Source organism: Elgaria multicarinata, chromosome 1 (genome assembly GCF_023053635.1).
Source record: "Elgaria multicarinata webbii isolate HBS135686 ecotype San Diego chromosome 1, rElgMul1.1.pri, whole genome shotgun sequence".
NCBI classification, from domain to species: domain Eukaryota; kingdom Metazoa; phylum Chordata; class Lepidosauria; order Squamata; family Anguidae; genus Elgaria; species Elgaria multicarinata.
In genome coordinates this window covers 1128546-1152925 of record NC_086171.1, presented here as the reverse complement: position 1 = coordinate 1152925, position 24380 = coordinate 1128546, and the positions used below count along the sequence as shown (strand labels likewise).

General features: G+C 45.6%; 2 protein-coding genes across 2 annotated transcripts; both read left to right on the top strand.

Annotated features, from left to right (window-relative positions):
- The first annotated feature begins 2354 nt into the window (after positions 1–2354).
- Positions 2355–6538, top strand: LOC134413382 (GTPase IMAP family member 9-like). The gene is made up of 3 exons (XM_063147564.1): positions 2355–2379; positions 5255–5839; positions 6429–6538. The coding sequence occupies exons 1-3, from the start codon at positions 2370–2372 to the stop codon at positions 6536–6538; spliced, it is 705 nt and encodes a 234-aa protein (XP_063003634.1). The 5' UTR covers positions 2355–2369.
- A 9155-nt stretch (positions 6539–15693) lies between these two features.
- On the top strand, positions 15694–23393 carry LOC134397736 (GTPase IMAP family member 8-like). The gene is made up of 4 exons (XM_063125074.1): positions 15694–15773; positions 16044–16108; positions 18654–19382; positions 22530–23393. Exons 2-4 carry the CDS (start codon positions 16066–16068, stop codon positions 23201–23203), a joined length of 1446 nt encoding a protein of 481 aa, XP_062981144.1. The 5' UTR covers positions 15694–15773; positions 16044–16065; the 3' UTR covers positions 23204–23393.
- Positions 23394–24380: the final 987 nt, after the last annotated feature.

Sequence of the window (24380 nt, the reverse complement as noted above, 5' to 3'; positions counted from 1 at the left end):
CATTCCTTCCTCATGATGTTTTTCTAGCTTTCTTAAACCAAAGATTATTCTGGTGGTCCCATCGCACTGAAAGATGACTGAACAAAGCAACGGAGAAGGATTGGGGTGAACGCAGACGTTTAGTTTCCACTGCTGAAAGGTGTAGCTCTTAATATGCAATTAGAAGCTGCTTCAGACTCAGTCATCTGGGAGAGACAGGTTGAAGCAGGAGGCTGCCTGGAGCTGCAGAGAGAAAGAACAGTCAGGCCAGAAATTCCCCAGGCTGAGAAAACAACCAAGCAGCACACAAGGTACTGGGGCGCTTTGCAGAAGGTTTAGAACGAAATATTTTGCAGAGATTGGATGAAACAGAGCGGGACGGAAGGGGTGTGGTGGTGGGAGTCATGGAGGGGGTGGGCAAGAATCAGCCACCATTATGCACTTTCTCCTTTTGGATTTGGAGGGGCCGGGTGGGGGTGGAGTGCAAAGTTAGCACAGTATTCCTGTTTTCCTCTGACGAAGTGAAGGAGAAACACTGGGCATAATCAAAAGAAAGGTATTCTTCAGTAATTCCCACACAAATAAATGGAAATGACGTGCTTACCTGTCTATAAATCCCCCTGATTTTAATGGGAGAAGGGATACATTTCTCTGGATTTCCCCTGCATGACACTTTTGCCTTTGACTAGGGATTCTGAGATGTGATTTCGGTATGCAGTTGGTCATAGACCAACTAGATTTCCTAGTGCAAAGTCTCATTTTGGAGATGTGGGTCCCTGTCCTGATATAGACACACAAAAATTATTTTACAGGATTTTGAGTTCTGGTTTTTCCTTACAACATTTACTTCAGAATCTCAAACATGGAAACAAAATATAGCATGAGGGCACAGAACACGCACAAAAATACAAAACGGTTGTAATTTGAACAAGCAAAAACATTTTAAAGAATTGTTTCATGATGTCTAAGTACTGTTTCAGGATATCTTACCTATACACCTTTTCTAAGCTGACCCAAAAGTCTAAATGAGGACAGGTGTTCTTATCTTGAAATCTCTCTACTGCTCTTATGAGTTCCTATGAGCTGGTTATGTGACACTTAACAAGGAAAGGAGCTCCAGCTCAGCACTCTTTAACAATGAATTATTATTTTTACCTAAATTCCCAGCTATGAGTAATATATTTCATTTCATTTCTTTGCCAGCTCTTCTGCACAAGAGATTTACCTGTAAGTTCCCAAAGTAGGATCCTTGATGCTATGTCACACCTGAATTTTCTTTCTTGCCGTCTTTGGGCTGGCTTAAGCCTAAAGTGCTTTCAATTCTATTCATTACTCAAAACATTTCATGTCAGCTTCATGCAGTTACATCACATGCAGATGCAGAGAACAAAGTCAGGATGAATATTTTGTTAGGCAGGTGCAAGATGCTTAAGCAACTTAGAATGTGCACCTTTCTGGCAGCGATTCACTGTTTTATTGTTTTATTCTGTACAGTGAATGTATATGGGTGGGGCTACCTAAATAAATAAATACTTCAAAGACCTCTGGGGCAAATATTCATGTCCACAGTTTTTGTTCCATTTAGCCATGCCTATTATTTTGCTTTTCTTAATTTCCTGTGGCTAATTCATTATTCTAATGTACAAAGTGCTTTGAAATAAGCGGTAACCTGTAATAACAGGTGGCAGGCTTAGAGACAACCCTTTAAACAGGAGGGAAATATCTGGCTTTCATATCTGCCAGAAGCCAGGCTCTGCCAACGCCCTCTAATGCGGTAGACACATAAACTCAACCATGTAAACTCAACAACAACCTGAGAAATAGCAGCAGGTAAACCCCTTCCACCCCTCACTGCAGTGACACCTAGCCTTCTGTTAACACTATTCTTCCCTGCGTTTTCTTTTGTTTCGCAAAGTCTGTGCTTTCCTCCTCTTCTTTGGAGTGCACAGCTATCCTAATGTTCCTTTATTTTTAGGTGTGGGGTGGGGGTTAATGGAAGTATGGCTATCAATTCCATGTAGATACTACAGTCTTAGAATTGGGCCTTGTGGTGGGACTTTTAGGTGAAAATGTGTCTTCTGTGTTGCTCACCTGTAGAATGTGCTCCTTCAAGAAGTCCAATTTGCCCCCACACTTTTGGCTTTTAAAAAGGCTATAAAGACACATCTTTTCAATTTAGCCTTTCAAAATGTTTATTTTAATGCTTTAACATTTTGCCATTTTTAATGTACTTTATTATTTTATTGTATAAAATCGTTGTACACCCTCCTGAGCGAAACTGGGTTCTGCAAAACTGAGTATCCCTCAGAATGACTGTTGACGTGTGTTTTCAATCCAGGAATCTTGGACTTGAATCCTGAGTTGTGTCCGATCCTTCCTTGAAGGGTGACATGGCCGAAGGTGAGTTCCCTGACAGTTGTCATAGCACTACCAATATGAATCTCTGAACTTCTCTCTCAGTTCCTTCCAGCTTCAAGGTGGCCACAAAATAGTCCTGGTCCCATGGCCTCCTCTTTGTACCATGCTAAAGCTAAAAATGGCTGCCAGGTTGCCTATTAAAAGGAAACACTGGGTTCTGCCTCACTCTGAACTTCCAGGTTCAACCTGGACTGGTATGAGGAGGGAGCACCCTGGATGCTTTGGGGTGAGTTTTGCCTGAACTTGACGTACCTTCCAGGGAGTGAGGCTGGAGGCTCCAAGGTGAATCTGTTCCACATTTCAGGTGCTGAACGCTAAAGTACCATGGAGAGCTCCTTTGGACGTCAGATCCGCCATCCCCCACTGCTCCTAGAGTTGCTGTGTTCATAGAATCATAGAATAGTAGAGTTGGAAGGGGCCCACAAGGCCATCGAGTCCAACCCCTGCTCAGTGCAGGAATCCACCTTAAAGCATCCCTGACAGATGGTTGTCCAGCTGCCACTTGAAGGCCTCTGGTGTGGGAGAGCCCACAACCTCCCTAGGTAACTGATTCCATTGTCGTACTGCTCTAACAGTCAGGAAGTTTTTCCTGATGTCCAGCTGGAATAGGACCTTTGCTGGTATAGGACCTGCCCACTGGTTTTGTTTCTGCACCAAGTTAAAACACAGCTTTTTATCAAAGCCTTTGAGGGCTAAGCTGCACATGGTTTTAATTGTTTTTAAATTTTAAATTTAAAAAATTTAAATTTTAAATTTTATATTGGTTTTAGCTTGTTCATGGCTTAATATTTTTTTAGCTGTGTACATTATTGTTTTGTACTGGTTGATTTTCATCCGTGTGCCACCCTCAGATCCCAACGATATAGGGCAGGATACAAATGTTTTAATAAAGAAATAAATACGTGGGTATTATTATTATTATTATTAACAATGTTTATATACTGCTCCATATTTAAAATAGATTCCAGAGTGGTGCACATAGGGATAAACAGTGAAAAGAAAGAAGATTTTTTAAAAAGCAAATTAAAATTGTTCAATTTAAAACAAAGGACCAGTAGAAACAGTGGCTTGCCAGTTGAGGAAGACTTTTCGAAACAGAGTTGTTTTCAGGAGGTGCTGGAAGCAGCCTAGCATTGGCACCTGCCTGACCTCCAGTGCCTGACCTCCAGTGGCAGGGAGTTCCACAGAGAAGGGGCCACCACACTAAAGACTCTTCTCCTGGGGGACTCCAATTGGGCCAAAAGTATTCATCGGTGAGGGGAAAGCAATTCTCTCCATGCTCATAGGCCATCCTCTTCTTCTTTAGTGTTTGCCATGTTGCACGCTGAGCCATGCAGGCTTTGAGTAAGCTGTGGGTGATGACCCCATGTGCAAAGCCTGCCTGGGCCTGGGGCAGCGCTCAGCGTCTCTTTAGTGAGCCTTTGCCCATGGGAGCTGCTGAAGCTGAAGATATGCTGCTGATGCTGATTCTCTCCCATCCCAGCCTGCACTCGCTGCCCTCCTGGTCCATGAATCGCCTCGCTTGCTCACTGCCCTTGAGGCCCTTGCCCATGGCCTGGCTTTCACCTGCCTCCATACTATCAGCATTTCTCCAACCTTCTTTCCTGCCCTTGTTGCTCTGCCATGAACCAAGATATGCGATGTCAGGTTCCCCCTAAACGTTGCTGCGACAAAAGGGCTGCTTCTGTTAAAACGCGGCCCTGGAGAGGGAGCCACCTCCATTGCCTTGTAAGTATCAGTGACCTAGGGAGGTGGTGGGCTCTCCCACACTAGAGGCCTTCAAGAGGCAGCTGGACAACCCTCTGTCAGGGATGCTTTCGGGTGGATTCCTGCACTGAGCAGGGGGTTGGACTCAATGGCCTTGTAGGGCCCTTCCAACTCTGCTGTTCTATGGTTCTATGATTCTATATGAGGGTTGTTACTGAGGATGAGAGCCAGGCAGGGCTCTGCTTTTGCTCCAGCTCTATCAATGCAGTGGAATCCTCTAGATGTCTGCTTTACGATCATCAGTGGTCCATCACTTGTAGATGTGGGCTATATGTTCCAGGGCCAAGTCTGCGGGCCTGAACTCCTTATCCAGCCCATGGCCTTCCGTCTCAATATCCCTGCACTAGGGGCCTTTTCTGTGATGGTGCCCTAATGGACCTCCACCCAGGAAATCGCCTGCCCCTCCCAGCCATTGCCCTTGTGTCCTTAGAAAACTACTAAGGAGGACCTGTAAAGGCTAAAACCATGCGTTGCTTCTAGCACTAGAGACTTGGAGTATTCATTTGGAATAACGGGCTCAAGTTAAAGGAAGCCAGATTCCAGCTGGACATCAGGAAAAACTTCCTGACTGTTAGAGCAGTATGACATTGGAACCAGTTACTTAGGGAGGTTGTGGGCTCTCCCACACTAGAGGCCTTCAAGAGGCAGCTGGACAACCATCTGCCAGGGATGCTTTAGGGTGGATTCCTGCATTGAGCAGGGGGTTGGACTCGATGGTCTTGTAGGCCCCTTCCAACTCTGCTATTCTATGATTCTATGATTCTATGATTTGCATGTTAAATGACATGAAGTAGACTGCTCAGTCCAGAAATCCAAGTTCCTCAGTGCGCAGCCTGTGCACAACATCAGGTTCCCCAAACCCCTCCCCTCTGCCCTCTATACTTCCAACTCCTCCTGATCCACTGGCATTCACTCCTCCGTCTTTCTTTGCCACTTCATGTGACCATTGCTGGTTCCACACATGCTGCAATGAGCACTCAGCCCCTACGTAAGCTCTACAGTGAGAGTCTATGAATCATTTGTGGGCAGATTTTTTTCTAATGTACTCCATGTGAACTTTATTGAGATGGTATAATTATATCTTGCTTAGGGCAAAGAGAGCAAGAGCTGAGGATGCTTCTCATCGGCAAAACCGGAACTGGGAAGAGTTCCACAGGAAACACCATCTTGGGAGCTAAAGAGTTTGATAGCTCTGCTGCAGCTGGATCAGTCACCAAATTTTGTGAAAGAAAGGAAGCCGTCTTCGAGGGAAGAAAGATGATTGTTGTGGACACGCCTGGGTTTTTTGACACTAAAAGGAAGCAAGTTTATACCTGGAAAGATCTTGAGAAGTGCATTGACCTTCTCCACCCTGGGCCCCATGCGATTCTCGTGGTTATCAAAATCGGCAAGATGACGGAAGAGGAGCAGAACGCTATTCGGCAGGTTAAAAAGCTTTTCAGCATTGAAGGTAAACGTTTTCTGATCCTTTTATTCACCCATAAAGATCATTTAGATCATGAGGGTTCAAGTCTAAGAGGTTTCTTAGCAGGCGCAGAGGGAGAACTGAAGGATATGATGGACATGGCTGCAAACCGATTCATTACTTTCAACAATAATGCTGAAGAAGCAGCAGAAAAGATACATCAGGTGAAGGAATTGATCAAAGAAATAGATGACATGGTGACACTGAATGGTACAAAGCCATGTTACTCTAAAGAACTGTTAAAAAAGGACCGGTCGTGCTGTACTGTAATGTAATGTCAGCAGTGAAGGGTTTGGAATCAAGGATGGAAATGTGTTTGCCAATGAACCTGAATTCCTATTCTGATTTGAGGGACCAAACGTGACTTCCCTCAGAAATGAAATCCTGCAAGGCTGCCTTCCTCTTTCCTCCTCCTCTCACAGTTCTTTTTCACCCCACACAATGACCATATTCCTGACCGTGACAACTAATCTTGTTTTTCTCCTTTTGGCCTATAAAGACATGCCTCTCTTTCTGCTTGTAATGACAAATGTTGCTTTTGTGAGATAGATGTTCACTGCAATCAATATACAATTTTCTTGTTTGTGCCTCCATCTAAACAGAAGAAGAACCTAAGAAAAGCTGTGCTGGATCAGACCAAGGTCCATCTCGTCCAGCATTCTGTTCACCCAGTGGCCGCTCAGCTCCCTGTGGGAAAACCACAAATAGCACATGAGGGCAACAGCACCCTCCCAGTTGCGGATCTCAGCAACTGGTGTTGTTGACACGGAGTTCCATTGTGCCCTTCTCATTCTTCCAGGTAAACATGCGGGGAAATGCCAGATGGAAAATATCTGGAGACGTCTGCAGCCGTGCCTGAACAAGAAAGTCACCCCCCAAGACTCTGGGAGAACACGCTCCCTTGTCTAATGTGAGGATGAGTGAGAATTTAGTTTCAGTTTGTTTTTGATAAGAATTAACCCACATTTAAAAATTTATTTATATTTGAGACAGAAAGACTGAATGTGGGAAACTGCCAGATTTGTCCATCAAGAACCAGGGCTTTGAATGCTTTGTTCTTGAAATTACTTATTTATTTATTTATTTCATTTCTATGCCGCCCAAGGGCCAAAGTTCTCTTGGTGGTACACAAAGAGAGGATTTTGGCTTAGGCCTTTGAATCCCTAAGTATTCAGCTGTGTTATTGCAGGGTTAAGGGTTGTTACCTCTTTTGGGATTCCAACCCTTGAAATTTATGTATTTATTTATTTAAAACATTTATATCCTGCCCTATATCAATAAGATCTCAGGGCGGCGTACAGATAAAAGCATACAGTATAAAACAGTAAATATACACAACTAAAAACAAATTAAACCATAAACCAAGTTAAAACAATATATAATTTAAAAGCAGTAAAACTACACCAATGGATACATTGGGGGGGGTGTGGGGGGGAATCTGACAAGGAATATTGATGTTGGGTTAATTGGACTGGGGGATTTGATTTAAAAAAGAGGAGAAATAGCTCTTGTTACAATACTTCCTTAGCCACTAAAACTCCAGTCAAGAAAGTTTAAGATCTGATACAACGTGAATGGACATTACAAGTTTTCAGTTTAACAACCCCACCTCACCCCACCCAGTAATTGACTGTGCATCGCTGCTGGAACATTTTCCCAGGGAATTCATCTGAAACACCTCCATAGCTATCATTTAATGTATTTAATGTAATTATAATTGTGTTGTTTCTTAAAATTTGGTTTCAAGGAAATAGTTCACTGTAACTCCACATGTGTTTAAAATTGAAAACTAGCTTGCTCTAACCATGCTGGACTCCTTATTTATTTTCCTTTTACTCTTTCCTTCTTTTTCTTTCTCATTTTCTAAAGTTTTGTTTTGATGAAGTCACAAAAATTCTGGAATCCCCACTTTATCTTTTGCCATGTAAGCAAGGTTTTAGGTAGGATTTGTATTGATCCATGACATACATGGGTGAAATGCCCCCCATAGATGTCCCTCCCCCTGGTCAAAGTGTTGTGAGATTGGAGTTTGGGACTAGCCAAAGTAGACTCCAAGTGGGGGAATGTAGATCTGAACATATTTTCAGGCTGGGGAAACGTGGGGGCTCACGTACACTGGGGACAGAGACCCAGAGGGGCTGTGGCATAGAATGGGGGAAACACGTTGGTCAAGACCGGAGGCTGGCTTATGGCTTGGTTTATAAAGCAGGCCTGCCTCTCTTGAGGACAGGCAATTTATTCTTTTATTTTTTTCATTTCTATTTTGCCCAATAGATGGTTCCCTGGGTGGTTCACAACAGAAATCTATCTGGATTATGGGGAGTGAGAAAGTCAGAAAACATGCATTCTTATAAAGTTGAGAAAATGGGCCTGACAGGGAGATGATACGAGGTGTGGTCCACCCTACATCCAGTTGGTCTGGGGAATGTTCACAGACCTTGTATATACCCCAATAAGAGGCAAAAATATGTTACTCCCTACAAAACAAAGGAAAACTGTCATTGCAGTTTTTGACCCCACAACCTATTAGCGGGCGACACAGAATCAATTTTTTAGTGAGAGAAACGGGGACAAAGGAAAAAAGAACAACAACCAGAAAGTGCAAATGTTTTGCAGGTTTCAGGAGGTCAAAAAGAGAATGTGCCCAATTGTGGGAACTCACTTGTTCACCTTTCTTGATTTTTTCATTTTTGCTTAATTCCAACATTTGCGAGCAAATTGTTGCTTTTGGGGTTTTTGGTAGGGTTTTTTTTGCAGGGGAAGTGAATGAGTGGTTGCGATACGTGCTTAACCCTTTATCATCTATTTTTCTGCTCAAAATCCCCTCTCAGCTGTGGCCTCTCCCTCACCCCTCCCCACCCACACCTTATGTTCTAGAAATCTACTTCAAGGTATTTCTCAAGTGAAAAAAAAATATTAAAAAGGGAAACAAACGAATAAAGAACATCTCTATCTTTCATGAGTTTTAGCACATTCCTCTTCTCCCCCTCCACTCTCACAGCTGTATGTAAAATAGACTAATTATTCTTGGTAGCTAAATAAACTTTATCTATAGTCCGTGAGACATAAACTGGAGCTATCATGATTTGCTGTCATGTTTTGTGTGTGTTTTAAACGTGCCTCATCCTGTGTGCGTTTCCTCCCCTACTTTCCATAAATAAACTTTTCTTTGTTTAAGAGCACCGTTGAGTTTTACTTTGGAATTTCAGTGCTTTGGCTGGCAAAACTCTTCCCATGCATTTGTACCATTTGGGGGGGGGGGTATTGGTCCTGTGTTGTAGCTGAGCGCCACCAGGACACAGCGACCAGTGACTCGCCCCAAATCAGTCAGTGAACCTATGGCATGAAGTTCTCGAGCAGAAATAACAGCGATGGAATAATAAAGAGAGCACCTCTGAGCCTATGCAGAATGTTTTTCCCCTCACTGCTGAGCAACTGTAGCATTCCCTGTCTCCAAATAACATTAAAAAGCAGGTTTTACAGCAGGAGTGGGTGACTTGTAGCCCTCCAAATGTTTTGGCCTAGAAGTCCCTTCAGCGCTAGTCAGTGTGACTAACTCTTATGGTCCTAACCCAGTACCTCAGCGGGAGGGGGTGGGTGGGCTGAATAGAAGCGGTCCATGCAGAGCATAAATAGTCATGGTAGTGGCCTCTGTCAAATCCTACCTCCTGTTTATCACGCTGGAACAAACATGTTTTCCAGTACTAAGCCAAGAGTTATTTCTAATCACTTGAATTCCCACCAGGCAGGTCCATTTGGTTTTTGCTGTTTACTCTGCTTCTTTCCTAGCTCTTGTTTTTTGACAGCTGTAAAACTGTGTCCGTGGAGATAGCCTTAGGAATCCAAAAGGTATGGACAGGAGGATCTTAAAAACGAGGTTTTAATCCCACAGGATGAGCCCAGGTTTCCCCCACTTCCATGGCGCTTTGGAGAGAAGCATTCCAAACCAAACCAGCCCATCAAAACCTGATTCAGCGGGGGGGGGGGGTTCTGGCAGGCCTCCTGGGGGAGATCTACACTACTGCTTTTAAAATGCTTTAAAGCACTTTGAAAACGTTTTGAGAACTGTATATGCAGTGTGTCCTGGGCCCCAACAGTTGTCAAAACCCTTTCTTCAGTCTGGCAGTTCTTCTTTGGGGAGGTGGAAGGCGGCACGTCTGACAGTTCAAGTGACAATCCCTTTTGTCACTTCATTTTACGAAAACAACAGAAATTCAAGTTTTTTAATTCCCCAGGGGACGACGGAAGGAGACGCACACGTAGCTCCAGAGGAAGCCAGCCAACCAGTCCTATACAGCTTTGTCTGCTGCAGAGTGGAAGAGTCAGTTTCCAAGATTGATCATTGAGAGGAGACTCTTGGTGGGTTCACATGCCACGGCAACCCACCCTGTGATTAAGCTACGCAGTTTGGGTTGTTCATGGAACAACCAGACATTGGTTCAAATTGGGCCATAATTTCATTCCTAGGAATTTGCACAGATGTGTTCATAATTTTATTTATTGCCAGTCTTTCACAGGAGCACAAGTGGCACACTAATGGCTGTCCAATATGTGTAGCCTTACCTTGTCAGTATCTTTGTATGTTTCAGCTAGGAGGGAAGTGCAGTATGAAACATACATGGAAATGGACAAGACAAGACTGCATATAGGCTAATGACAGGTTGGGAAAAGGGGACAAGATTGTTGGTTTAGCAAGGTTTCAAGTGTTGACAGGATGACCAGGAGTCTGGAAACAAAGCCCTATGAAGAGAGACTGAAAGAACTGGGCTTGTTTAGCCTGGAGAAGAGGAGATTGAGGGGAGACATGATAGCACTCTTCAAAGACTTAAAAGGTTGTCACACAGAGGAGGGCCAGGATCTCTTCTCCATCCTCCCAGAGTGCAGGGCACGGAATAACGGGCTGAAGTTTCCGGCTGGACATCCGGAAAAAAATCCTGACTGTTAGAGCAGTACGACAATGGAATCAGTTACCTAGGGAGGTTGTGGGCTCTCCCACACTAGAGGCCTTCAAGAGGCAGCTGGACAACCATCTGTGAGGGATGCTTTTCTAGGAATCTAGGATTCTATGAGCACCTTGCTTCCCTTCCACACTTGCCCGAATATCCAGCAAGTCCTTTTAAAACAGAACTACTCCCTTTCCGCAGCGCCTAACATGTGCAGTCCCATGGCAGTAGTTGTGTATTTCTCTAAGCATCCTAAATTGCAGGCAGAGGGAACAACCAGATGTTACGAGGAGGGAAACGCTGAGTTCTCAACCTTGTTTTCGAACCACAGGCCCTTCTCAGTCCCTGGAGTCACGCGTGAGACGCTCCTTAATAAACAACTATCCAGGGCGCTGGGTCTAACTGCAGGAGCTTAAGCATTCTGAGGACAGAGCAGACATGACAGAGACAGGCCTCGTGTCTCCAGACACGCCCCTGCAAGGCATCTGGAGGAAGATATGCTTAGCCTTCGTAAACAGCCATTTGAAACCCTGCACAATGAAAAGCTGCTGAGAGGCCACGCAGAGGAGGGAAACGGCAAGCAGAGAAAGAGTTGAGCCAGTGATGGGGAACCACTACTTTACAGTCAGTGAGGACGTTCTCGGAAGGAATGGCTCCTTTGGCCAGCCATACCTTCTTACCTTTCATCTACCCCTTGGCTCAGTCATGAGGGGGAGATTAAAAGTAGTATAATATACCACTTTTTATTCATCAAATGAGAGTGACAGGTCAGTGGGTTACATTTGTGCCCCCCCCTTTTAGGGGCCTAAGGGGGAAAAATGGTTTTTACGGGTTTAGGGCCCCTGGGGCCCTTCCCGGAGGTCTCCCTGCACCCCTGGGACCCCACTCCATCCACCATTTTGTTGTTGGGCTGCCATTTTGTGCATGATGGGTTTTGGCAAGACCGCCCTTCAATGCAGACACCCCCAAGAAGGGAGGTTCTGCAATATAGTGTGAGGACAGCAAAGCATGGGCACAGAAGGGTGGTTTTATACTGCATGGGAAAAAATATTGCACTTTCTCTGCCCTAGAAAAACACGGAAAATGGAGGGGAAGAGGCAAGCCACCTGTAGGACAGGGATGATCTTGTGTGAGTGTTGCAAAGCAAAAGGATAAACAAGGCAGGATGATGGTGTGATAAAACACTGGTGTGATGGAGCTCGTAGACCTGGAAGAGGCCAGTTAGGTCACTGAGTCCAACCCCCTGTTCAGTGCAGGAGTCCATTTTAAAGCGTCCCTGACAGATGGTTTGCCCAGTCTCTGTTTGAAGACCGTTAGGAACATCGGAAGCATGCCTTATACTGAGTCACACTCTTGGTCCATCTAGCCCAGTATTGTCAACACTGACTGGCAGCCATGGCTCTCCAGGTGTTTTTTTTGGGGGGGGGTATTCTTTTCCTTGCCTTGCCTGGAGAAGCCGGGGCTTGAACCTAAGACCTTCTGCATGCCAATCAGGGGCTCGATCACAGTGAGTATAGCCCCTCCCCCAACTTTTTTGCTTTGCAGCTTCACGGGAAAAGCGCTGCAATGGCTGCTGTGTTGTATAATCAATGCAGCACCACTGCGCAGCCACCCTGGGGCTTTTGGTGTGTAGATGCAGCCCCCAGGTCAACACCTCTATTATGCCTCTAACATGCCTCCAGAATGGTGTGTGGGGGGGGAGAAACTATTCCTATCCTGGAGTTGGGGTAATTCATTTCCCTCCAACTGATGTCAATGGTAGGAAAACAGTTTAAGAGGGGGAGGGGGGAGAATACCAGCAAGAACCGGAGACCTTCCCCTTCCACTTCTTCAGCCCTGCTGGGCTTTGGATTCCTCGGAGGCGTCACACTTTCCCAAAGCACCCCATAACGGGTATACAGCAACTCTAGCGAAAAGCCAGTCTAGAATCTTTTGCAATTTTCTTCCTCCCTCCCTCACACACCTGGTCGCAATTCACTATTGCAAATCCAAGCCTTGTCACCCCAGCTGTATTTACATGACATTCAACGCTGCTGCTTCCCACACATTTCGGGGCACGCGCACGATCCAGGGCGGGGAAGCAGCAGCAGCAGCGCTGGGCGGCATTTGCCTTCGGGGGCCTCGGCTTGGAGCCACTTGGCAGCTGTGTTCCAGGGGAAGACAAAAGCGCTTCCAAGAAAGCCGCTGTCTGTTCTCCTCCGAAGGCTCCCCCCAACCCCGACCCCCGCATACACACAAGAGGAACGAGAAAAGTGAAAGCGATCCTGCCTCCCCTCCCCTGGTTCGCCCCAGTGTCCCTGGGGGCCGGCCCAGGCAGGCAGGCAGGCAGGGAGAGGGAGAGAGAGAGAGAGAGAGAGATCAGCAGCCACGACTCCGCTCTCCAGGCGCGGCCAAACTACAGGACCCCGCGGGAAGGTACGGTCTCTCTCTTCTTTGCTTCCTGGACAAGGGTCCGTGCGCTTTATCGCGCACTCGGGCAACGCCTTGCATGCAGGGGAGGGGGAAACTTTTTTCAGCCCGAGGGCCCGCTTGGTTCTGGGCAAGCCACGACAGCAGGAGGAGGCGGGGGGGGGGGGCGCACTCTAAATTGGACACATCTCCTCTCCCCCCTCCCCCACGCACATGGCTGGCACGTAACCCTACCCTGTTTGCCCAGACCCAATTCACGCACACGCACACACAGATGCTCACTCACATCCTCGCTGCCACATCACCCCAGGGGGTCGCACCTGGGGGTTGATTGCAGCAGGAGAAAGGTTATGGGGGGGGGGGCGTGTGTGTCACAGCATTGGGGTGGCAAGGTTACCACTTCCCTCCCCAGAAGTGACCCCCTAAAAATGCCCCCATGCTGTAATTAAGCTTTGGATGCTCGTTTAGATCCTAAATGGAGCAGGGAGGGGGTGATTCTTTGCAGCAGCAGCAGCTGTGTGTGTTGTGGTAGCATTGAGGAGGGGTTAGGGTTAGCAATCCCCCCCCAAATACCACTCATAGAAGCGGGGGGGCTTTTTTAAAGCGTCACATGCAGCCTGGGAGGGAGGGGAAACCTCAGAGTGACGATCCGGGCAGGGCCCGGATGGGGACCTTCCCCAGGGTCCTCCAGCAGGCTGCATCTGGAGAGCCCCCATCCCCGCATGAATGCCTACTTGCCTTAAGTGTTACTTATGGAAAGCAACACATTCCAGGGACCACAGGGAAGACTAGATCCCCTCCTCCTCCTCCTCCTCCTCCACCTCCCAGGGCAGAGACAGATGCTCTGACTCAAAGAGGGAGATCCAAACTCAGCCCCCCCCCCACTCGAGGGGCCTTTGCCTCTCTGATGTTGCAGCTCTAATGAAAAGAGGAGGATTGGGAGGAGCTGAGCAGACCAGCAGAGGCCTTGCAGATTCAAAGCCCTCCCAGTCCTTGACCATAGCCGGATCTACACTACTGCTTTAAAGCACTTTATAACAGTTTTATAGCACTTTAAAGCAGTTAAAACACTTTATAACTGTTATAAAGCGCTTTAAAGCAGTAGTGTAGATCCGGCCCATGTACCCAACACAAGGGAACCTCTAGACCAGCCCTGGAGCGGCTCTCATTAATTACCCTGTTTCTGCAAGCACTGGGAAGGAAATCACTGCCCCCCTGCCACCCCCACAACCCCCCAAAAACAAACTGTAGAGGAAGAGAGGCAAAATGCCCCTCCCCCATCCAACAGGAGCCTGGCACGACTTTGAAAAGGCTCAGTGGCTTAAGGGTGCGGCCCTATTCACTTTGCAAGTTTTTAGTGATCGGAAGCCCCCAAAGCTCAGAAGCAACCCATCACCCAATGCAAATGGGCAGGGCTGGACTCTGCCTCCTGTCCTCCCACCCTGAAGGTCTCACTCGATGGGCCTTTTATCCCATCTTGCGAGGGAGCTTCAGAGGGGGGAGGAAGGAAGAAGGCTGGAGGAGGCTCAGGATAACATGTCTCCTGGCCTCTCTGGTCTCCTCCCTTCCCTGCCCACTGGAACGCCCCCTTTTCCTTCTCCACCAAGGTCGATTTTACAACCACAGGCCAGCATTGTTCTTTCCACGCCGATTGCAAGGAGGGAGGGATGAGGGGCAGATCTTCAATTCCACCTTCCAAGATGGCCACCAATCTGGATGGCTTTAAAAGGGGGTTGGATAAATTCCTGGAGGCAAAGGCTATCCATGGCTACTAGCCCTGATGGTTGTGTGCTACCTCCAGTATTCAAGGCAGTGAGCCTGTGTGCACCAGTTGCTGGGGAACATGGGCGGGAGGGTGCTGTTGCACCATGTCCTGCTTGTTCATCCCTGGCCAACGGCTGGTTGGCCATTGTGTGAACAGAGTGCTGGACTAGATGGTTCCTTGGTCTGATCCAGCCTCCGGGCACTTCTGATGCTCTTAAGATCAGAGTGCTGCCTCCAACCTAGGAAAGGGGAATCCGAAAAACCCTATAGCCCATGGAGCATAGGATGGCTAAGTCATTCTTCTGAGGCTGTTGAAAAACAGCAGCAACCTCTTTCTGCCGGCAGGGCCTTGGGCATGTTGAAGCCTCTTTCCCTCCTCACTGGGTCATTATCGGCTCCTTCTCCCCACCCCTTCAGCTCAGCCTTTCCCTCTAAAGAAACAAAATAGGCCAGCTGATACAGTCCATTGGACAGAGGACACAACAGGGAAGGGGGAATGGCTTAAAAAGGGATAAATCAAATAGCCACGAGCCCTTCAGCATGCGTTGATGGCAGAAATCATTCCTGGAACTTGCAAAGTGCCTCTGGGCATGTGCAAAACACACTTCGCCTAACTGAGTAACTTCAGGTGATGCTTCCCAATTTCTGCTGTCATCTCCTTTAATATCTTAGCTATACTCCTGTGCATTTGGAAAACTTCCTTTCATTTCTTCTTCAGGCCCCTTTAGCAAATATAGAATTACTGCACATGGAGTCTTTCAAAATTGTTGAGCAACAGGTGCAATAAAGGATATCAGTTCTCCTTTTCTATCCCTGATTTTATGGAGCCATCATAGTCCCAATATTGGGAGGAAAGGTGGGTAATAATAATAATAATAATAATAATAATAATAATAATAATAGCAGCTATAAACCCTCACATACTATTCCTGCTGTTTGCTTCATTAAGGCCTTTCCACTGACTTGGTAGATCTCCAAAATCCGGACACACTCGGACACAGCGCCTTCGGTTGCAAACAGGATCTGAGGTTTGGACTATGAAGATCCAGTATTATGAAATTTTATCTTTAGATTACGTTCATTAGCTTTAGATTTAATGATCATTTTCTCTCTTCTGTGTTTACATTGTTCACTTATATTTTTGTAATTAATTCAATATTACTTTCTCTATTGACCTTACTGTTACACGGATTAGAAATAAAATTATGATGATGATGATGATTAAAAATAGAACAGAATTGAATTTGTAAGGTGGTATGTACAGTAACTAACTCCATTTCCCATTTTTCCAAGTTCAGAAAGTTGTTGAAATACTGTGAAATGGCCTTCTTCACAAAGAAATGTTCCTCCACCAACAAAAAAGGTAAGCTTCCTCCACATCCCCCCATATCCCAATTTCTTCAGACTGACAGCACGAGCTGAAAGATACAAGGCAGAGTTGTCTCAGCTGTAAAAGAGCAGCAGGCCGCTGCCAGTTTCAGAGCTGCAGAAAGCAAAAGTGGGCAAAGGCACAGGTGACCCGGCTCCATTGGAAGTGAGAGCCGGCCAACCAGAAGGCCACCAGATGAAGTCAAGAAGCAGCAGCTAATGCATCCCAGCTCCCTTGGCTTGTATAGAAGTGTGTATTTGGTGTAAGGATGGGCGAAGCTGTCCATTTTGGTTTCTCTCCGTTTCTGAATTTTCCAGGCTAAAGTTTGATTCATCCTGAATGTTGAGGGATTTTTCTTTCTTTTTTTAAGTAGGCATGAAAATTCATAAGGGTTTTGTGCATAAGCATTTTTGTACGCATATTTGCCTAATATACACATTTTTGCAAGAAATTTTCTTAACATGCAGTATTTCTGGATGTCCCCCCCCCCCAAATACATGCATTTTAATGCATTTTTCAAGTGGAGAACTCCGTTGCAAAATTCAGACATGTGTGAATTTCCAAGGATAACTTCAGTTCACATTGTGGTTTGGAAGAGTGAAATTGGGTAAAGTCACATTAAAATGTGAACTAAATCAATTTCTCCCCCATCCATGGTTGATTCAGGGAGCAAAGGCATGTCCAAATCCCCCTGGGTCAAGTGTGCTCCCCATATCATATGAAACATTTGGGGGCACACAGGGTTATAGGAGAGTGCAGGCATAAAACCACCTGACTTTGGATACTCTAATGGCGAAAATCTCCAGTTTGGTTGTCCTCCTTAGCATTGCCTTGATATTGCCATGACATATTCAGAGATCTCAGAATAGCAGAGTCAAGGGGGACCTAAATGTACAATCCAAGGCAGAACCTCCCAACTACCAGAAGGAAGAGGGGGATCAAGTATCAGAATCTTTGCAGGCCACAGAATGTCCCAAGCTGGGAGCAGGAGCAAGACAGATGGGATGCTACAGAGTCCATCCTTTAAGATGGACCAAGCAGAAAAGCAAAGGCATGTGTTTCGGGTCAAAGCAGAGCTCCAGCACCTGTAATCAGGCAGGCTGACAAGACTACCAAACACAACTCAGAGATGCTCCGAGTCATAAAGGACCCAAAGGTCTAACCTGTTGCTGAGAGAGAGAAGTCCACCTTTCCTCAGACCTGAAGCCATCAGAAGAAACCCCAAAACATTGTCCAGACTCCATTAAGTCCCATGCAGAGAGAGAAATGCAGGTGGTCCAGGCAACAGAACTCGGATACACGTTTTAGGGCAAAAAACATTCAAGGCCTCTGGGTGGGTGATGGAATCTTTTTCTTTTCTAATTATGGTGATTAAAGAGCCTGTGTATGGGAGCAAATCCACCCATTGATTCATCTAATACTCTCTTCTCTCTCTCTCTCTCTCTCTCTCTCTCTCTCTCTCTCTCTCTCTCTCTCTCTCTGTGTGTGTGTGTGTGTGTGTGTGTGTGATTGTTATAGATTCACAGTTTTTGATAATCAGTTATCTGCCTAGCATCTAATGCAGGAGGATGGAGGTGGCATGGCTAGGTCTCCTTCAAGAGACATCTATGGGGCGCTCCTGGACCAAGCAGCCCTATGGATCTCCAAGTGGGGACTGTAGTGAGGATGCAGGAGAATTTTGTTAGGGTTCATTTTGCCCTATTTGCAACCACAAACAGGAACAGGAACTTGCAAGCTTTTCTGGAAAAGCTTGCAAGTTCCTGAACTTTATAAATGTGCACTTTTTCTGTTCAAAAAGGGCGGGGGATGGCTTATGTTCAAGAACAGGAACAAGACAAATCAAGTTCACAGGTGAAAGTAGGAGAATCTCAACCAGCTCAGAGGGTGGTGATTCTCCCATCCCTCTCTTTAGCTGGGAGTACTTTCATTCTGCTTCAGCTGATGAGGCCCTTTCTGGAGAGTAAGGACCTGGCCTCTAAGTTGCATGCTCTAGTACACTCCTCTGATCTTGACTGTCATATATATATATATATATATATATATATATATATATATACACACACACACACACACACACACACACACACATATATATATATATATATATATATATATACACACATATATTGGGCCTGCCTTTGAACACAATGCAAAAACTACCCCAGAACACACTACTGTGGAGCTGAGTACAATGAGCGAATAACGCTGACCATCTCTGGCCACTGTTGTACAATCAACCGTGTTACCCTTCTGGAGATGCTGTCTGGGCCAGCGCTGGAGGTGCTGTGCCGCAAGGGCTCCACTCCTTCTTGGATGGCCAATTCCAGAACCCGGTGCTGGAGGGCTATTGCTCTGTGCTTTGTCAGTTAAGCTGTAGGGTGCCAGAGGGCTCTATTTTATCCCCTCTGCTATTCAACATTTATATGAAACTGTTAGGTGTGATTATCTGGAGGGAGCAAACGGCAATGTGTCCAAAAGGATTGAACCGAGAAACCTTCAGTGACAAGAGTGATAGATGTGTCGGATTTATTCCTAACAGAGCCAGAGAATGTCAGCAGTTTCTCTGAGGAACAAGAACTACGGATCGTCCTCGTTGGGAAGACGGGAGCAGGAAGAAGTGCCACAGGGAACACTATTTTGGGTGAAGAGAAGTTTGAGTCCAAGCTTACATTAAAGCCAGTAACCAAGAGTTGTAGCAGAGAAGTTCGGGAAATCAGGTGGAATGGGAAGCAAGTGGTGGTCATCGACACTCCGGGTATTTTTGACGCCAGCCTTGAGCGAGCGCAGAATTGCCAAGAGACCCAGAAGTGCCTCTCACTGTGTGGAACAGGTCCCCACGCCCTGGTATTTGTGACTCAGGTGGGCCATTTCACCGAGATGGACAATTCGGTTGTGAAGAGGGTGGAGAAGACTTTTGGCAAGGAAGCTACGCAGAAGACGATTGTCCTATTCACCCACAAAGAAGACTTAGGCACGGAAAGCCTGAGCTCACATGTGGAGCGCTCAGGCAACGCCCTCCTTCAGGATTTGGTCAGGAAGTGTAAGAACCGTTGCTGTGCTTTCAACAACAAGGCAACAGGAGATGAAAAGATTGTCCAAGTTGGTGAGCTGCTGTCTCAGATTGTGAGGATGGTGAAGGAGAACCAGGACAACCCGCAAACCAAGAAATGTCCATGGAGCCCTACAAGGAAGGCAGCAGAAAGGAAACCAGGGGGACCTTCAGGGAGCAACGTAAAGGATCCTAAAGAAGCAGAGAGATCCGGGGAAGGTAAACACTCCATGTGCATCGGAGGTATAATCCTGTTAAGATTTGCAGATATTGTGGTCTATGCCTAGGTTTACATACAGCCATTCCACAGGGCTACCTACTATGAAGGCACATCCATCTCCTTGCTTTAGAAGGAAAGGCACATGGTTAACCGAAATACTGCACCAGATATTGTGCACCGAACTGTGCTGGATCAGCCTTAGAGGGATATCCTCGCAGGGATCTGGAACATCCACTGGTCTTGAACCCAGGGTGTTTTCCCAATAGATTTCTCCATCCCCATTGGTTGAAGATGTGGGACTCCCTAGACACAATACTCTTGTCAAAGGTGACAAAGAACCCTTTAGAGTTTCATGCTTGCCTGGAATGCAGGGAAGGACAGGACTGTAGCCCCAATCCCTTTGAGTTGCCTTGGCGTTGGGATGAGCACACAAACACGGAGACACCTTTTGCTGTAGGTTCCGGCTGCGACGAGCCACAAGGAATTATTCTACAGCCATTAGGCTTGCCTTGTGACTAGTGGGGAAGGAAAATGCACAGTCCAGGGATGCTGAAACCTGGCAGTTCTAGCCCCAGAAGAGTAACCATGGGAGGAGAGTTAATTCAAACCTCCCTGCCACCACAGAGCCCTTCAGAGAAGCAAAGTAACAGAATAACCTATAGTGCCCCAGTGAGGAAAAACTAGGGTAACTAGCTGGATTGCGAGCAAGGAAAGCAAACGTGTGCAGATGACTGAATACTGTTAGCTGCAACCTTCCAAATTACAGGCTTGGTCCAATAAAGGTGAGTATGAATCCAGTTGAGAAAAATGCAAGCAAATTTGCATTTTTGGGGACCCTCTTGGGAGTCCGTTATAATTGTAGGAATAGCGATACCCTGACAATGAAACTGGGAGGGGGAGGCAATACAGAGGGAAAGACTGAAGTGGCACCAATATGCAGATGACACCCAGCTCTATCTCTCATTTTCATCAAATCCAGGTGAGGCAATGGATGTTCTGAATCTATGCCTGGGTGTAGTTATAGAACATCAGAAGAGCCCTGAGGCTGGATCAGACCAAGGGTCCATCCAGCCCAGCACTCCGTTCACACAGTGGCCAGGCAGCTGTCAGCCAGGGACCAACAAAGCAGGACATGGTGCAACAGCACCCTCCCACCCATGTTCCCCAGCAACTGGTGCATATAGGTTTATTGCCTCGGATACTGGAGGTAGAACACAACCATCCAGGCTAGGCTGGATGAAGGCCAATTATTGGGGCCTTCATAGGAAGGGTTAGGAGGGGTTCATTTTCCTGGCTGAGTAGTGGGGTTGCACTCCACCTAAAGATCAGGCTCACAGTTGGGGTTGCTCTTGGATCTGCTGGCTTTGGAAGCAGAGGTGTATCCTTGGTCAGGTGTGGAGCACCTTTTATCACCTTAGCCTGATATACCAACTGCATCCTTCTTTGGACTAAGGTAGCCCGGCTACAGTCACCCATGCTCTAGTTGGATTACTGTCGTGCTTTATATGTGGCTCTGACTTTGAAGACAGCCTGGAAACTTCAACTGGTCTTAAATATAGCAGTGAGATTATTAACGGACTGGCTAATAGGACCATATTCAACCAATGCTTTGTGACCTGCACTTGCTTTTACTTCCTTTCCGGACCCAATTTAAAGTGCTGGTATGGTCTTGTAAAGCCCTAAATAGCTTGGGCCAGGTTATCTGAATGAGTGACTCCTTTTCTACATGCCAGCCCATGTCCAGAGACACTCCAGGTCCCTTCAACCAAGGAGGTAAGACGGGTGGCCACTAAGGAGGGGGCCGTTTCATCCCACTTGTGTCAGGTGAAGGTCTTTTTATTTTCTCAGGCTTTTTAGTTTTTCAGGTGTTTTTTGTTTTATATGTGTTGGTGAGTTTTGGGGTCCTTTATTTATTTATTTATTTGTTTGTTTGTTTGTTTATTACATTTTTATACCGCCCAATAGCCGAAGCTCTCTGGGCGGTTCACAAAAATTAAAACCACAATAAAACAACCAACAGGTTAAAAGCACAAATACAAAATACAGTATAAAAAGCACAACCAGGATAAAACCATGCAGCAAAATTGATATAAGATTAAAATACAGAGTTAAAACAGTAAAATTTAAATTTAAGTTAAAATTAAGTGTTAAAATACTGAGAGAATAAAAAGGTCTTCAGCTGGCGACGAAAGCAGTACAGTGTAGGCGCCAGGCGGACCTCTCTGGGGAGCTCATTCCACCTGCCAGGGTGCCACAGCGGAGAAGACCCTCCTTCTAGTAGCCACCTGCCTCACTTCCTTTGGCATGGGCTCACAGAGAAGGGCTCCTGTAGATGATCTTAAGGTCCAGGCAGGTACATATGGGAGGAGGCGTTCCTTCAGATAACCTGGCCCCAAACCGTTTAGGGCTTTAAATGTCAATACCAGCACTTTGAATCAGGCCCAGACCTGGACTGGCAGCCAATGAAGTTTCACAGCTGCCAGCTTTTACTTTAGTCATTTACTCTAGTTCTATTCTGTTTTAAACTTATTCTGTAATATTTTATATTATGTTTTATTATGCTACTGTATTTTATGTTTTAGGTTTTGACTTGTGTATCAACCAGAGCTTTGGCTATTGGGTGGTATAGAAATTTTATGCTTAAGTAACTTTTCAGATTTCCAGTTTGTTGCTGGGAAATTTCAGTGTACTTGTTTTGACTCCTAAAAAGCCTGGGGCCCAGTTTCTTTGGGGAGCAACCTCTAACAAATATACATTTAACCATGAATTAAGCTGAACTAAGATTATTGGGAGCCATGCCGCCTATTTATTTATTACATTTCTATACTGCCCAATAGCCAAAGCTCTCTGGGCGGTTTACAAAATCAAGACAATTCAAAACAAAACAACAGTATAAAACCATAATATAAAATACAATATAAAAGCACAACTAAGATAAAAACAGCAGCAATGCAAAAATACAAATTTAAAATACAAATTTAAAACAGCAAAGTTAAAATTAATTTATAGACTGTTAAAATACTGGGAGAAGCCTTGATGCCAACAAGTACAGTGGAACGTCCTCTAGAACTGAAGTGTATTTTAAGGATTATACCAGAAAACTTCACTGACAACAGTGGTAAATGTGTCTGATTTCTCCCCAACAGAGCCAGACAATTTCCGCAGTTTCCCCGAGAAACAAGAACTACGGATTATACTCCTTGGGAAGACAGGAGCAGGGAAAAGTGCTACAGGGAACACTATTTTGGGTGAAGAGAAGTTTGAGTCCAAGCTTGCGTTAAAGCCGGTGACCAAGACTTGTTGCCGGCAGGTTCGGGCAGACAGGTGGAATGAGAAGCAAGTGGTCGTCATCGACACGCCTGGTATTTTTGACGCCAGCCTTGAGCGAGCGCAGAATTGCCAAGAGACCCAGAAGTGCCTGTCACTGTCTGGAACAGGTCCCCACGCTCTGGTATTTGTGACTCAGGTGGGCCGTTTCACCAAGGAGGACCATTCAACTGTAAAGGGAGTGGAGAAGACCTTTGGCAAGGAGGCCACAAAGAAGATGGTTGTCTTATTCACCCACAAAGAAGACTTAGGCACAGAAAGCCTGAAGGCAAATATACAGCATTCAGGCAACAGAGCCCTTCAGGACTTAGTCAGAAGTTGTAACAACCGCTGCTGTGCTTTCAACAACAGAGCAACAGGAAATGAAAAGGCCGTCCAAGTTGGTGAGCTGCTGACTCGGATTGAGGAGATGGTGAAGGAGAATCTAGAGAACTTACAGTCCAAAAAGTCTCCAAAGAACATGGCAGGGAAGCCAGCAAAAAAGAATGGATGAATCTCTTGCTTTTAGTTTTTCTGGGTATCTCATTTTTCCAAAGTTTGTTTGTCCCAAATTTTGAGAATTTTTGCATGAAAATTCATGCATTTCTGGTGTGCATTTCTCTTAATACTGTCGTTGTTGTTAAAAATTCTATACTGCCTGATAGCCAAAGCTCTCTGGGCAGTTTACAAAAGATTAAAACCTTTAAAATACAATATAAACCATAATATAAAAACAATTGAAAATACATGCATTTTTGTACAAACATTTTTTTCTAATATACACATTTTTCAAACTATTTGCCTAACATAATGTATTTTGGATGTTATTTTCACTAATATACACCTTTTAGTGTGCCCTTTCCCCAATTCACATCTTAATCCTTACTTTTTAAAAAGAAAAATTGAGAACCCCATTGAATGATCTGGAGATGGCCGAAATTTGAAGCTTAACTGGGTTTTGATTCACATATTCTGTTTTGAAAGTGAAAAATTGGGCAAGTTCACATTAAAATGCTCCCCAATTTCACAGGATATTGTGGGACTATTTCTAGATTCATGTACAGCCATTCTTTAAGTCTAACCACTCTCAAGGTAAATCAATCTCCCTGCTGTAGAAGGAAAAGGCAGGTGAGTAATCCAAATACCCTAGAAGCAACCACTCCTGTTCCTGCTCTTTGTGAGGGTGGGCAAAGAGGCACGCAGGGCTATGAAATCCCAGCTATCCCATGAATGCTGGAAACGCCAATAAGCCTTGCTCTGCTTTCTCACACACCTTCATAGCTAACGCCACTATCCTAAGGCCAAGAAGCTGTCTTTCTTCTTCTTCTTCTTCTTTTGACCCCATATATCCTGAGGTTCTTGGGAAGCTGGGTTCTCCACCCCCTATCAAACATTGCAAACATATCTTGTGATGATGGAATTATGGGTTCCACACACTTTCATGAGTCTGTAGAGAGAAAGATACACTGTGTGCTGTCATTTCTGTTAGTTCAGTACAAGCCTTGAAAGGGTCTGCAGGCATTTGAAGAAAGGCCTTTGAGAAATGCGTGTCAAAGTCCCCTCCAGCATTCAATGGCTTTTCCATTCCCAGACTCCCCAAGAAGACCCCTGTTAGAACTCCCTTCCACCACCACCCCGACTCTTTCATCCGCTTATCCATTTAAGCATTGATATGGTCATTGTCCAGTGAT

Excerpts from the sequence above, each read along its gene's own strand:
- LOC134397736 (XM_063125074.1), top strand. The coding sequence starts at position 16,066 with ATGGCCTTCTTCACAAAGAAATGTTCCTCCACCAACAAAAAAG. Across the intron at positions 16,109-18,653 it reads TTCCTCCACCAACAAAAAAG|AGCCAGAGAATGTCAGCAGT; the intron begins GTAAGCTTCCTC and ends TATTCCTAACAG. Across the intron at positions 19,383-22,529 it reads AGCAGAGAGATCCGGGGAAG|AGCCAGACAATTTCCGCAGT; the intron begins GTAAACACTCCA and ends TCTCCCCAACAG.
- LOC134413382 (XM_063147564.1), top strand. Across the intron at positions 5,840-6,428 it reads TGACATGGTGACACTGAATG|GTAAACATGCGGGGAAATGC; the intron begins GTACAAAGCCAT and ends TCATTCTTCCAG.